At 44.1% G+C, this 14,040-nt stretch overlaps 1 protein-coding gene across 5 annotated transcripts in view; it reads right to left on the bottom strand.

Annotated features, from left to right (window-relative positions):
- st3gal3a (ST3 beta-galactoside alpha-2,3-sialyltransferase 3a) overlaps positions 1–14,040 on the bottom strand; it is a 503,401-nt gene that overhangs the window by 399,109 nt on the left and 90,252 nt on the right. For 3 of the 5 annotated variants that reach the window (XR_011961176.1, XM_072574508.1, XM_072574507.1), the window contains exon 4: positions 6,287–6,394. The exons of the other annotated variants lie outside the window; for them this stretch is intronic. Coding sequence is in view for 2 of the 3 variants with exons in the window: in XM_072574508.1 (XP_072430609.1) it covers positions 6,287–6,394 (108 nt within the window). In the remaining variant the exon portion in view is untranslated. The remainder of the gene's footprint in view (positions 1–6,286; positions 6,395–14,040) is intronic. 5 annotated transcript variants of the gene reach the window in all.

The following is a 14,040-nucleotide window of genomic DNA, read 5'->3' on the forward strand; positions in this document are numbered from 1 at the left end:
ATCCATTATCTACAACTTGCCTTGATGTCTGTTGTGTGGCATTGCATTAACTACCTTCTGAAAGTCTAGAATAGTGTTAGTCTCACCAAGCTTTTGTTACCTATCCAAAAAAACCCAACAAATTAAAAATTATTTCCCTTTTAGAAAGTCAGTCTAACTTTTCCTGATCAATTCACCTTCTTCCATGTTGACTACTAATTCCATCCCAAATAATTGTCACTAGAAATTTTCCCACCACTGTAATTGCTGGAATTATCCTTACTCCCTGTTTGAAAAAGGTGATAATATTTTCAAATTTTATATCTTCTGGCACCTCCCCAAGTCCAGGGAAGATTGTAGCCCATGCTCCTTCAATTTCCGCTCTCACTTTGTTAAAATTCTTGGTTACATCTCATCCAGCCCTGATGCCTTGTCAAATGTAAGCACCAACAGTCTATTCAACGCTTCTACTTAAAAACTTCTAATGACCAAGTTTCCTCCACTGTTGCCGTGGCCTAGACAGCATCTCTCTCTTTGGTAAAGACTAACACAAAGTAGTCATTTAACATCCTGGACATGCCGAGTCAGCAGATGTAGATCCCTAATCGGCTCTACTCCTCTTATCACAATTTTACTATTTATGTAACCTTAGGAGAACTAGAAAGCATCTTCATGTTGGCTGCTAAGTCGTTCTCATAAATTCTCTTTGCTGCTTTTATATGCTTTGCCACTTCTAAATGTTCTGTATTCGTCTTGGTTCCCAATTTTATTTTCTGCCTGACACTTGTCATAAGCTCACCTTTTACCTTAATTTCTAACTCCTTTGTTATCCAAGAAGCCCTAGATTTGTTTGTTCGACCTTTCACATTTGAGGGAACATGCCTAGACTGTATCTGAGAAATGTCCTCTTTGAAGTTGGATCACTGTTCAGTTATTGTATTTTCCAGCCAACCTTCCAATCCAGTCAATACTGCCCAACTTTGCTCATGCTCCACTGAAATATGCTCTCCATCAGTTCATTTTTCTGACTCTGCATTGTTACACATCTTCTTCAGCATCATCCTGAACATTAAGATACCATGATCACTGTCTCCTAAATGTTCCCTATATGACATGGGGTCTATTTAGTCCAACTCATTTCCAAGAAACAGGTCCAATAATGCAACCTTTTTTCTTGGACTGGAAATATACTGCTGTAAGAAGCTCTCCTGTACACAATCCAAGAACACCTGCCTTTCACTCTACAAATATCTCAGTCTGTGTTTGGGAAACTGAAGTGTCCCATTATAATTACTCTATAACATGCATCTCTTTGTAATTTCCCTGCAGATTTGTTTTCCAGCATCCTTTTCACTAGTTGGTATTCGATAGACTATGAGGTAAAAACAATGGCTGCAGATGCTGGAAAGCAAATACTGGATTAGTGGTGCTGGAAGAGCACAGCAGCTCAGGCAGCATCCAACGAGCAGCGAAATCGACGTTTCGATTCCTGATGAAGGGCTTTTGCCCAAAACGTCGATTTCGCTGCTCGTTGGATGCTGCCTGAACTGCTGTGCTCTTCCAGCACCACTAATCCAGTATTTGATAGACTATACCTAACAATGTAATTTTGTTCCTTAGCTCTAGCCAAATTGATTCTATGCTCAGTCTCTCTGAGACATCTCTTTTGCGAGCAATGTTGTGCTCTTCTTAACCAATACTGCTACCCCTCCGCCTTTCCCACCTTTTCTGCCTTTTCTGATTACTTTGTACAGAGACATATTTAACATTCAGTCTTGCCCTTCCTTGAGCCTGGTCTGTGTTATCAGCACAACATCAACATTCCTTATGACAACCTTATTTACCATATTCCAGGTGTTCGCGTGCATGCACAGTAATCCTGTTCTGGACTTAAGATTTTTCTTTCTTCCTCTGATTTCAACTACTGAAATGTTATTGTCTACATCACTGCCAGTTGCTTCGCCATGTATTTTGTGAACCCTGAGTTTCTCCTCTATTATTCTCCCTTGGTTCCCACATCTCTGCCAAGTTACTTTAAATCCTTCCCAAAGCACTAGCAAAACACCGCACAAAGAACTCAGTCCCAGCTTTGTGCTGTGCAACTCATCTGGCTTGCACAGGTGCAAACTTCCCCAGAGTCGGTCCATGTCTTTGAAATCTAAAGTTCGTTCTCCTGCACCATCTTTCCAGCCTCGCATTCATCTGCCTATCCTTCTATTTCTGTACTCACTTGCACATGGCACTGAGATTATGAAATTTGAGGTCCCGCTTCCTAACCTTCTATCAAGCTTCCTAAATTCTGACTGCAAGACCTCATCCCCCTTCCTACTAAAGTCACTGGTACCAATCTGGACTAGGACCTTTGGCTATTCTATATAGTCTTAAACTTACTTCCCTTACACTAACTTTACTGTAATTCCTTTACCGTACTTTGTTTACTTTTTTTAATATCAGCCCTGACTTTCACGTATTCCTGTTGTTTTAGTTCATCCCTTCTTCTGAAAAACACCCTTTTAATAAAAGCACAAAAAAAACAATCCACTTCCTCATAATGTCGCCATTTGTTTTTTTTCTCCCAATCAGCAGTAGCAGAAGCTGCAACTGTTAATACTATGCCTCCCCTCTTGTTTCTGGGACTGGGATCCTGAGTCTCAATACATTCTCTCGTTGTTATGTAGAAACTGAAGTGCTGGGCCCCCCATCCTGTGCCTCAATATATCCTCTTGCTTATGGTCAAGTTCCTTCAACAATTGGCATGGGATAGTGAGATATCTTCAGACATTTATTTGGATCTTTTGAATTGATTCATACTCTCAACTGCTAAAGTTGTTTCAATGCTATCATGCTGCAAATTCCAACAGTTAACACTTTCTTGGTCTCTCTCTTCTTTTTCAGTTCTTCTTTCTGGACTTTCAGACTGACGTTAAGAACAGCTGGAACTTGCCTCAGTGGATGCTGCATTGATCTTAGACACATATCTATTTGCAAATGTTTTAAAAATTGTTGAGGTGATAAATAGTGAGGAGCATAGCCTCAGACTAAAGAAGACATAAATGGGATTGTCAGATGTGCTGATCAATCACAAATGGAATTCAATCAGGATAAACGTGAGGTAATGCACTTGGGCAGGACAACAAGGCAAGGGAATACATGGAAAGTAAGTACCCTGGGATGCATTGAGGATCAGAGGGAGCTTGGTATCCATGTGGACTGGTTCCTTCAGGTATCAGGACAGGTTGATAAAATGGTTAAGAAGGCATATGGTATACTTGCCTTTATTTGTCAGGGCATTGAAACTAAGAGCAGAGGTTATGTCAGAATTGTATAAAATGGTGATTAGGCCACATCTACAGTATTGTGTGCAGTTCTGGAATCCACATTCTGGGAGGAACATGAAAGCACTGAACAGCATGCAGAGGAGATTTACTAGAACCTTGGCTGGAGAACTTGTTATGGAGAGAGATTGGACAGAGAGATTAGGGTTGTTAACTTTTGAGAAGATGAGAGTGAGAGGGGACATAACTGAGATGTATAAAATAATGAATGGCTTAGATAGGGTAGACAGAAAGAAACATTTTCATCTACCAGGTGGTGGGAGTCTGGAACTCACTGCCTGCAAGAGTCATAAACCCTCATTACATTTAAAAAGTATTTCGACACACAGTTATGATGCCAAGGTGTTTAGAGGATTAGATTAGATTACTTACAGTGTGGAAACAGGCCATTCGGCCCAACAAGTGCACACCGCCCCGCCGAAGCGCAACCCACCCATACCCCTACATTTACCCCTTACCTAACACTACGGGCAATTTAGAATGGCCAATTCACCTGACCTGCACATCTTTGGACTGTGGGAGGAAACCGGAGCACCCGGAGGAAACCCATGCAGACACGGGGAGAACGTGCAAACTCCACACAGGCAGTCGCCTGCAGTGGGAATTGAACCCAGGTCTCTGGCGCTGTGAGGCAGCAGTGCTAACCACTGTGCCACCGTGCCACCGTGCCGTGTATTAGGCTATAGATCAAGAACTGGAAAATGGGGTTATAATAGGTAGTTGCTTTTCAGCAGTGTGGACACAAGGGGCCAAAAGGCTATGCTTTGTACTGTAGATCAATGAATCTATCTACTTCGAGTCAATATTCACCATGAAGACATACTAAGCCCATAAATACATTGTTGTACTTCTCTGGGACCTTCCGCAGTCAGTGTTCTGTGACATACTACAAATTTATTTTGGCATATTAAGGGTTTCTAATCCAAGTTTTTGGCTTGCTCTAGCTGAGATGCGTAGTTGTTGCCTGCTCCATATTTTCACTGATTAATGCACTGGGCTTAGAGTAATCTGTTTCCTCAGTATGAGTATGGTCCCATTACTTAGTCTCAAACTTACTTCTGAGGCTTCATTTTTAGATCACCACATTTAGCCACTTCACACAGATCTGAAAGTTATGACATTGCATGACACGCTGGCATCCATCTGACATTTTATGTTAACTTGGTGTTTTCCTCCTGCACTCATTATTCCAACACTGACAGACCACTAACTGAGTTGCATGGTGCATGGTGTAGAGTGATTTGTCACAATCTTCAGCTGATAGCTCTTTGGAGTCCATCTACAGTTACTTGTTGGGTAATGTTACCCCTTATTCCCAATTCCTCCACCTCCACTGCATCTGCTCCTATGAGGGCCAGTTCCACCACAGAACACACTGGATGGCCTCCTTCTTTAAAGACCGCAATTTCCCCATCCACGCAATTGAAGATGCCCTCCAGCGCATCTCACCACGGCCCGCACCTCCATCCTCAAACCCCACACCTCCAACCACACCATGAACAGAACCCTCCTGGTCCTCAACTTCCATCCCACCAACTTCTGTATATATTGCATCATCCACCAACATTTCTGCCACTTACAAACGGACCCTACCACTACAGATATATTGCCCTCCCCACCTCAATCTGCTTTCTGTAAAGTCCGTTCCCTCCCTGACTACCTTGTCAGATCCATGCCCCCCTCCCCCAACAACCCACCCTCCCTACCTTCTCCTGCCACCACAGGAATTGCAAAACCTGCGCCCACCCCTCCCCTCTCACCTCCGTCCAAGGACCTAAAAGAGCCTTCTACACCCATCAAAGTTTCACCTGCACTTCCACACGTCACTTACTGTAGCTCCTGATGCGGTCTCCTCCACATTGGGGAGACAGGACACCTCCTCGCAGAGCACTTCAGAGAACATCTCCGGGACACCTGCACCAACCAACTCCATCACCCTATAGCCGAACACTTCAACTCCCTCTCCCATTCCACCAAGGACATGCAGGTCCTGGGCCTCCTCCATCGCCTAATGCCTGGAGGAAGAATGCCTCATCTTCTGCCTCGGGACCCTCCAACCCTATAGAATCAATGTGGATTTCACCAATTTCCTCATTTCCCCTCCTCCTACTTTATCCCTGTTTCAAACTTCCAGCTCGGCACCGCCCTCATGACCTGCCCCACCTGTCCATCTTCCTTCCTACCTATCCACTCCACCCTCCCCACAGACCTATCACCATTACCCCACATCTATCGCACTCTGAGCTACCTTCTCCCCAGCCCCACCCTCCCCCCATTTATCTCCCCCCACCCCAGGCTCCCAGTCTCATTCCTGATGAAAGGCTTTCACCCGAAACATCGATTTTCCTCCTCCTCGGATGCTGCCTGACCTGCTATGTTTTACCAGCACCACACTCTCAACTCTAATCTCCAGCATCTGCAGTCCTCATTTTCATCTGAAGTGGAACTGAACCCAGTCTACGCTATATCAAATTCCTTTAACAGCATCAATGTCACTCTGGGGTGTGAAATGAACTTGTACAATATGGACAAAAACTGCCCTGAATGACTCAGGTAATGCAAAAGGTACAGGTTATTCAACCACAGATTGACAGCACAATCGAACACAAAGTCAACTTCATCCCAGTCCTCCAGACGACAAACTAAACGTGTGTAACAGAAAATTCTTTATGTTGCCCTAACTTAAATGTTTGGATTGCATCTCTGCTCTAAAATGCAAATTCACAAGGCATTTCATATGTTAAGAGTTTTGTTCCTTGTAAAGCTACAAAACCAATTGATAAAAAGTTCATTCGGGTTATACATGCAAATTGTGTGCATTCTCAATAAATATCCTTAATATTAATTAATGCAGTGTCGAGTAAACTTATCTCCTACATGAATGAGAAGTATTGCACATGTCCAGTATCTTTATGACCAGTAATCTGGCATTTGTGGGGCCACGACGTGAATCCCTCAATTTCTGCACTTACCGAATGTAGCCCAATGTGGTTTGGGAAGGAATAAAAAGTCTGTCTTTGTGGGTATCAGCATTGGTACAGCCATCTCTTCTGTTGTCCACCACTGGATTCTCCAGTTCCCTAAGAGTTACCCACAAATTACATTTTCAGAACTTTCTAACAAGTATGATATACAAGTACTCGTATTACAGATATGATTCTGACACTCTATATAGTGCAAACTCATTAGTTTGAAATATATCATAAACTAACCAACCACTGTTATGCTATCCACTCACTAGAAAGCTACACAGCTATTCACTTTAAATAAAATAGAAATGCAGGGCCAGGCGATGTGGTTGTACCTGCATGATGTGCGAGCTGGTGGACCCATTGTGTTTTGGAGTGACTGGATCTATAGCAAGTGTTGATTGCTTGAGGAACTCTGGCCCAGAGTTGATGAGCTGGAGTCCAATCTTCGAGCAAAGCAACACATCAGACAGGGGGAAAAGAGTTATCTGGGCATTGTCTTTCAAAAAGAAGCCACACGCCTTTCATTAATTAACTTGAATTCATACAGTGGTCAAGGACAGGAGGGTGTGACTACATGTGAAGCAGGCAGGGGGATCCAGGAGATGGCGTGGAAGGAGCCTCAGCCCTTAAGTTTCTCTAACAGGTTTGAGATTCTTGCTCCCTGTATGGAGAGTACAGACGGCCGTAGGAAGAATGAGCAAACTGACCATTGCAATTGTGCCATTTAAGGAGGGGGGGGGGGGGGCGGAGAGAAGAAGAGAAATATAGTTGTGATTGGGGATAGTATAATCAAGGAAAAGACACAGTTCTCAGTGCCCCAAGGACTGTGAGCTCGCAGGCTCTGTTTCCTGGGATCAGGGTCTCTCATCTGGGCTGTAAAGGAACTTGGAGTGAGAGGGGAGAGATCCAATTGCCATGGTCCACATAGGTACCAAATATATGGGCAGAAATAGGAAAGAGGTTCTGCAGAGGGAATATGAATAGTAGGGGCTAAATTAAAAAGCAGGACCAAAAACCCAATTATCTTTGAGCCAAGAGCAAATTCACACAGGGTGTACAAGAATAAAGAGGTATGCTCATGGCTCGAAGACTGGTGCAGGAGAAGCAGGTTCCAATTCATGGGATACTGGGAGAGGAGGGAGTTGTTCTGGTGGAATAGGCTCCACCCCAGTCATGCTGGGACCAGAGTCTTGGTGAATTGCAAAGCTAGGGCTGTGGACAGGGCTTTAAATTGTAAGTTCGAAGGAGATCATTTGCATGGGAAATTATGGAAAGAGTTAAAGGGGGAAGAGCTCAGCAGAGGTTATTGAAGTTTCCAGAACAAGCAAAAGGACAGAGCATATGGAAAGGGTCAGGAATCTAAAATCAGGCACAATAAATAAGGGGACAACTATGAGAAAGGGGGTTGGGGGGTGGGGGGCAGTCAATCCAGGACTTTTTAAAAATTAAATCGTAAGATGTGGGCTTCACTGACAAGGCCAGCATTTATTGCCTGGCCCTGATTGCCCAGAGGCTGTAAAGAGGCAACCACATTGCTGTGGGTCTGGAGTCACATATAGGCCACACCAGGTTAGGATGGCAGTTTCCTTCCCTAAAGGTGAGTATGTGTTCTACTTGAATGCTCAGAGTGTATGGAACAAGATAAAAGAGCTTGTACCACAGATTGAAATTGGTGGGTACGTTGTTGTGAGTATCACAGAAACATGGCTTCAAGAGGATCAGGCTGGGAACTAAATGTATAACAATTCGGGTCTTATCAAAACGACAGACAGATGAACAGAGTGGGCAGGCTTGCCTTGCTCGTAAGTAATTAAATTAAATCAATAGCATGAAGTAATACATGGTTGTAAGGTGCAGAACCTGTGTGGAGGTGAGGAACTGCAAAGCAAAAATGACCCTGATGAGAGTTATCTTCAGGTTTCCTAGCAGTAGTCAGCATGCGGGAAGGAAATAAATCAGGAGATAGAAAAGGCATGTTAGAAAAGATACTCATCATTCATCGTGGGGGGTCTTCATTATGTAGGTGGACTGGAAAAATCAAGTTGGCAGTGGATTACAAGGAAATAAATTCAAGGAATGTCTATTAGATGATTCTTTGAAGCAGCTTGTGGGTGCAGCCCACTAGGGAACAGGCGATTCTGGATTTGGCGATGCGTAATGAGGCAGTTTGAGAGGGATAAGCTGGAATCAGACGTAATGGCAATACAACTGAGTAAAGGTAACGATAAAGACATCAGTGAGGGGCTGGCGGGAGCCATATGGAAGGGGAGCCTAGCAGGAAAGATGGTGAAGCAGAAATGGCAGGAGTTTCTGGGGATAGTTCAGGAGGCACAGCAGAAATTCATCCTGAGGTAAACGAAAAATACTTTATAGACTTCATTAAACTTCAGAGCCACAGCAATGTGGTTGACTCTCAACTTCCCTCTGGAGTGGCCTTGCAAGACATTCAATTGTATCAATAACCACAAAATCTCAATAAAGAAATGAAACTGGGCGGACAACCTGGCAACGACATAGGCTTCGGAAAAGACAAAGAAAGAAACAGCTCATCAATTCTGCAAACTCGACCTTACTAATATCTGGGGGCCAATGCCAAAACTGGGATAATGGCCTCACAGACTAGTCAAGAAACAGCCTTGAGTATGACGACACTCATGGAATCATACTTTAAGGACAATATCCCAGACATCACCATCACCATTCATGGATGCATCCTGCCCCATCGGCAGGACAGATGCAGCAGAAGTGGTTGCAAAAGTGGTACACAGTTGGTCGAGAGTGGCCCTGTGAGTTCTCAACACTGACACCAGATCCCATGAAGTCTCATGGCTTCAGGCTAAACAAAGGCAAGGAAATCTCCATGTACTGTCCGACCTCAGCAAATGAATCAGTACTCCTCCACATTGAACAATACTTGGATGAAGCACTGAAGGTGGCAAGTGCAAAATGTACTCTGGGTGGGGGATTTCAATTCAGGCAGCATCCAACGAGCAGCGAAATCAACGTTTCGGGCAAAAGCCCTTCATCAGGAATAAAGGCAGTGAGCCTGAAGCATGGAGAGATAAGCTAGAGGAGGGTGGGGGTGGGGAGAGAGCTATGCTACTCTCTCCCCACCCCCACCCTCCTCTAGCTTATCTCTCCATGCTTCAGGCTCACTGCCTTTATTCCTGATGAAGGGCTTTTGCCCGAAACGTTGATTTCGCTGCTCGTTGGATGCTGCCTGAACTGCTGTGCTCTTCCAGCACCACTAATCCAGTATTTGATTTTCAGCATCTGCAGTCATTGTTTTTACCGTGGGGGATTTCAATGTCCACCATCAAGAGTGGCTCAGCAGCAGCACTACAGACTGAGATAGCCAGGTCCTAAAGGACATAGTTGCTCGACTGGGTCTGTGTCAAGTGGTAAGGGATCCAACAAAACAGAAAAACAAACCTGGCCTCAGCTTTACCAATCTGCCAGATGCATCTGTTCATGACAGTGTTGGTAAGAAAGACCACTACACAGTCCAATTGGAGATAAAGTCCCACCTTCCCATAGAGAATAATATCCATGATGTTGTGAGTCACTACCACTGTACTAAATGGACAGACTAATAGCAAGCCAAGACTAGGCATCCATGATGTGTTGTAACTATCACCAGCAGAATTGTACTCTAGCACAATATGCAACCTCATGCCCTGCCATATTCTCCACTCCACCATGGTCATCAAGTCAGGCGGTCAATCCTGGTTCAACGGAGAGTGCAGGAGGGCATTCCAGGAGCAGTATTGAACGTACGTAACAACAAGGCATCAACCTTGTGAAGCTCCGACAACTCTGCAAACACAAAAGCAGGAAAAATCCAACCCAGGAAATTACTGCCCATCAGTCTACTGTTGATTTTCAGTAAAGCAATGGAAGGTGTCATCAGGATTGTTATCAAGCATTGTCTGCGAGTAATAACCTACTCAGTGATGTTCAGCTTGGTTACTTGCCAGGGCCACTCAGCTCCTGACATCATTACAGCCTTGGTCCAAATGTGGACAAAAGAGCTGAATTCCAGAAGTGAGGTGAGAGTGACAGCACATGACGTCATGGCCGCATCAAACCAAGTGTGGCATCAAGGAGCCTCAGCAAAACTGAAAGCAATGGGTATCAGAGGACAAACTCTCTGCTGGTTGGAGTCATACCTGACACATAGGAAGATGTTGTGGTGGTTGGAGGTCACTCATATCAGCTTCAAGACATCCCTGCAGGAGGTCTTCAGGGTAGGAGGCCCAACCATCTTTAGCTGCTTCATCCATGACCTTCTTTCCATCATTAAGGTCAGATGTGAGAAAGTTTGCCAATGATGCACAGTGTTCAGCACCACTCATGTCTTCTGGACATTGATCCAAATGCAAACAAGATCTGGGCAATATCCACGCTTGGACTGACAAGTGGCAAGTCACATTCACGCCACACAAATCCCAGGCAATGACCATCTTCAATAACTGACAATTGAACCAAGACATTTTGACAATCACTAAATGCCTCAACTATCAACATCCTTGGGGTTATCGTTGATGACCAAACTCAAGTGGACTCGCCACATATACATCTGGCTACAACAGCAGGTCAGAGACTAGAAATACTGAAGTAAGGACATCATGACTCCCTAAAGCCTGTCTATCATCTGCAAGGCACAAGTCAGGAGTGTGACAAAATACTCCCCATTTGCATGGATGTATGCAGCTCGAACTGCATTCAATAAGTGTGACACCATCAGGGATATAGCGGCCCACTTGATTGGCACCACATTGACATGCATCCACTCCTTCACAGCAGTGTATATTATCACTGGGTACACTGCAGAAATTCACATAAGATCCTTAGAGAGCACCTTTCAAACCCATGACCACTTCCATGGAAAGACAAGGGCAGCAGATACATGGGAACCCCATCACCAGGTGCAAACTCCCTCCATGCCAGTCACTATTCTGACTTGGAAATATATTGCTGTTCCTTCACTGTCACTGGGGCAAAATCCAGGAATTCCCTTCCAAAGGATCACTGTAGATTAACCTAAAGCATTTAGACTGCAGTGGTTAAAGAATGATGTGGAGGTGCCAGGGGTATTGTGTGATTTTTAACTCCGTGGTTAAAGAAGGTAACTCATCCCCACCTTCTCAAGGCTACCTAGAGACAGGCAATAAATGCTGGCCAGCCAGCAACACCCACATCCAAGGAATATAAAGGGGAGGCTTTTAAAAACCAGCAGAGATAATTATAAAAAGCATTAAGTGGGGGAGAAGATAAAATATAAGGGTTAGCTAGCTGGCAAAACAAAATAAGATTGCAAGAGTTTTATTTAGATATTTAGAACAGACAAGAGTAGACATGGGAGTCCTGGAAAGTGAGGGTGGAGAACAAACAAATGGCAGAGAAACTGAATGCATACTTTGCAAAGGTTTTCATAGTGGAAGACACCAGCAGCATACCAGAACTTCAAGATAGTCAAATGTAGAGATGAGTGCAGTGGCCATCTAAAGAGAATGTGCTAGAGAAGCTGAAGGGTCTGAAGGTGGATAAATCACCTGGACAACACAGACTATGCCACAGAGGACTGAAGGAGATAGCCAAGCTGATGGCAAAGTTATAAGTGATAATTTTTCAGGAATTACTGGAGGCAGGGAGGTTCTCAGAGGACTGAAAAATGTCTAATGTTGCACCTCTGTTGAAGAAGGGAGAGACTCAGAAGACAGGATAGCACAGGCCAGTTAGTCTGACCATAGTCGTTGCTAAGATTTTACCATGCAATATTAAGGATGAGATTGCTTGGAAGTGGATGGTAAAATAGAGCTGAGTCAGCGTGGCTTTATCAAGAGGAGGTTACGCCTGACAAATCTGTTCCAATTCTTTGAGGAAGTAACAAGCGAGTTGGACAAAGGACAGCCAGTGAAAATTATCTACTTGGTTTTCCAGAAGGACTCAGATAGGTGCTGCACAGGACACCGCTAAATAAGAGCCCATCTTTGGGACAAGGTAGTGGCATGAATAGAGGACTGGCAGAAGGCAGAGAGTGGGGATGAAGGAATCTTTTTCAGGATGGCAGCCCCTCACTAGTCGAGTTCTGCTGCGGTCAGTGTTGGGAATCACAACTCTATTAATACGTTAGCAATCGAACCGAACGCAGAGAGGCCATTTTTGCTAAGTTTGCAGATGACACAAAGATAGGTGGGAACACAGATAGTGTTGAGGAAGCAGGGAAACTTCAGATGAATGTGGACAGACTAGGACAGTGAGAAAAGAAGTATCAGGTGGATTACAATGTTGGAAAGTGTGAGGTTATGTACTTTGGCGGGAAGAACAGACACATACTTTTTTCTAAATGGGGAAAGGCTTTGGAAATCTGAAGGGCAAGGGGACTTGGGAGTCTTAGTTCAGGCTTCTCTAATGCTTAATATGCAGGTTGTACTGGCATTTGGGAAGGCAAATGAAGTGTTAGCATTCATTTCAAGAGGGCCAGAGTACAAGAATATAGATGTACTGCTGAGGATGTATAAGGCTCTGGTCAGACTGCATTGAAAAAATTGCCAGCAGTTTTGTGCCCTGCATTCAAGGAAGAATACGTTGACATTTGGGGCGGGGGTCCAGAGGAAGTTTACAAGAATGATCCCAGAGCTGAAAGTCTTATCTTATGAGAAGAAGTTGAGGACTCTGGGTCAATACTCATAATCAGACAGTCATAGAGATATACAGCACAGAAACAGATCCTTCAGACCAATTGGTTCATACCAGCCAATATCCTAAAAAAATCTAGTCTCATTTCTCAGTCGTCTGGATTTGATCCACATCACTAAGTCCTTCCTATTCAAGTATCCATCTGGATGCCTTTTAAATGTTGTAATTGTACCAGCCTCCACGACTTCCTCTGGCAGCTCATTCCATACACGTACCACCCTCTGCGTGAAAAAGTTGCCCCTTAGGTCCCTTTTATATCTTTCTCTCTCATCTTAAACCTATGCCTTCCTGTTTGGGATGCCCCCCACTGCCCCTATGACCACGCCGCCTGCCGCCACCCCCCCTCCCCATACAGCAAATCTATGAGTGATGTTCTCACTAATGAAATGCTACTGTCAAGTCAAAATAACACTCTGCCTATCACACAAATTGGTAATATGATAGGAGTTCCAGTGCTGGTTTGTGCTTGTATGTATGATGGCCATACATCCCAACAACTGGCAGGCCATATCAAACAGCATGTCCCATTGACCATTTGCAGTTAGCAGCATGTCATTCTACTCAATTAGACCATGCTTGCAACGCTCAGAAAAGTATTCCCACCGTCAGATGTGATTCTGCTATTGGACATCATTTAGTAAATAATTCAAACTGTGCTAAGAATTACTCCAGAAACCAATGTAGGTTCATCAGCAGAGATTGCAGAGACATGGCATACTACAAGCTACTTACATATATAGGACCCTGTTTTTGTAGGTAAAAAGGATTTCTAACATATGTTGCACTTTGCAAAATAAGGGGTCACAGAGACAGCCAAACTCTGCTGTTTCCCCATGGCAACACACTGGCCAATCAGAAGCTATTTGCCTGCTCTAAGAAATAAAATTGATCATTAGCTGTTCCTGCTGCATCTTCATGCCAAATGATGGCCCAATCAATCAGCGCTTGCTTCTTATGCTGTATAAACTGGTGTCTCTCTCTTCACGTCTGCTTCTTGCATCCTACTTTTGATGAGTACAAACAAAACATCTTATATCCTTTGAGCAATGGCT

This window comes from Chiloscyllium punctatum, chromosome 7 (assembly GCF_047496795.1).
Source record: "Chiloscyllium punctatum isolate Juve2018m chromosome 7, sChiPun1.3, whole genome shotgun sequence".
Classification (NCBI taxonomy): Eukaryota; Metazoa; Chordata; class Chondrichthyes; order Orectolobiformes; family Hemiscylliidae; genus Chiloscyllium; species Chiloscyllium punctatum.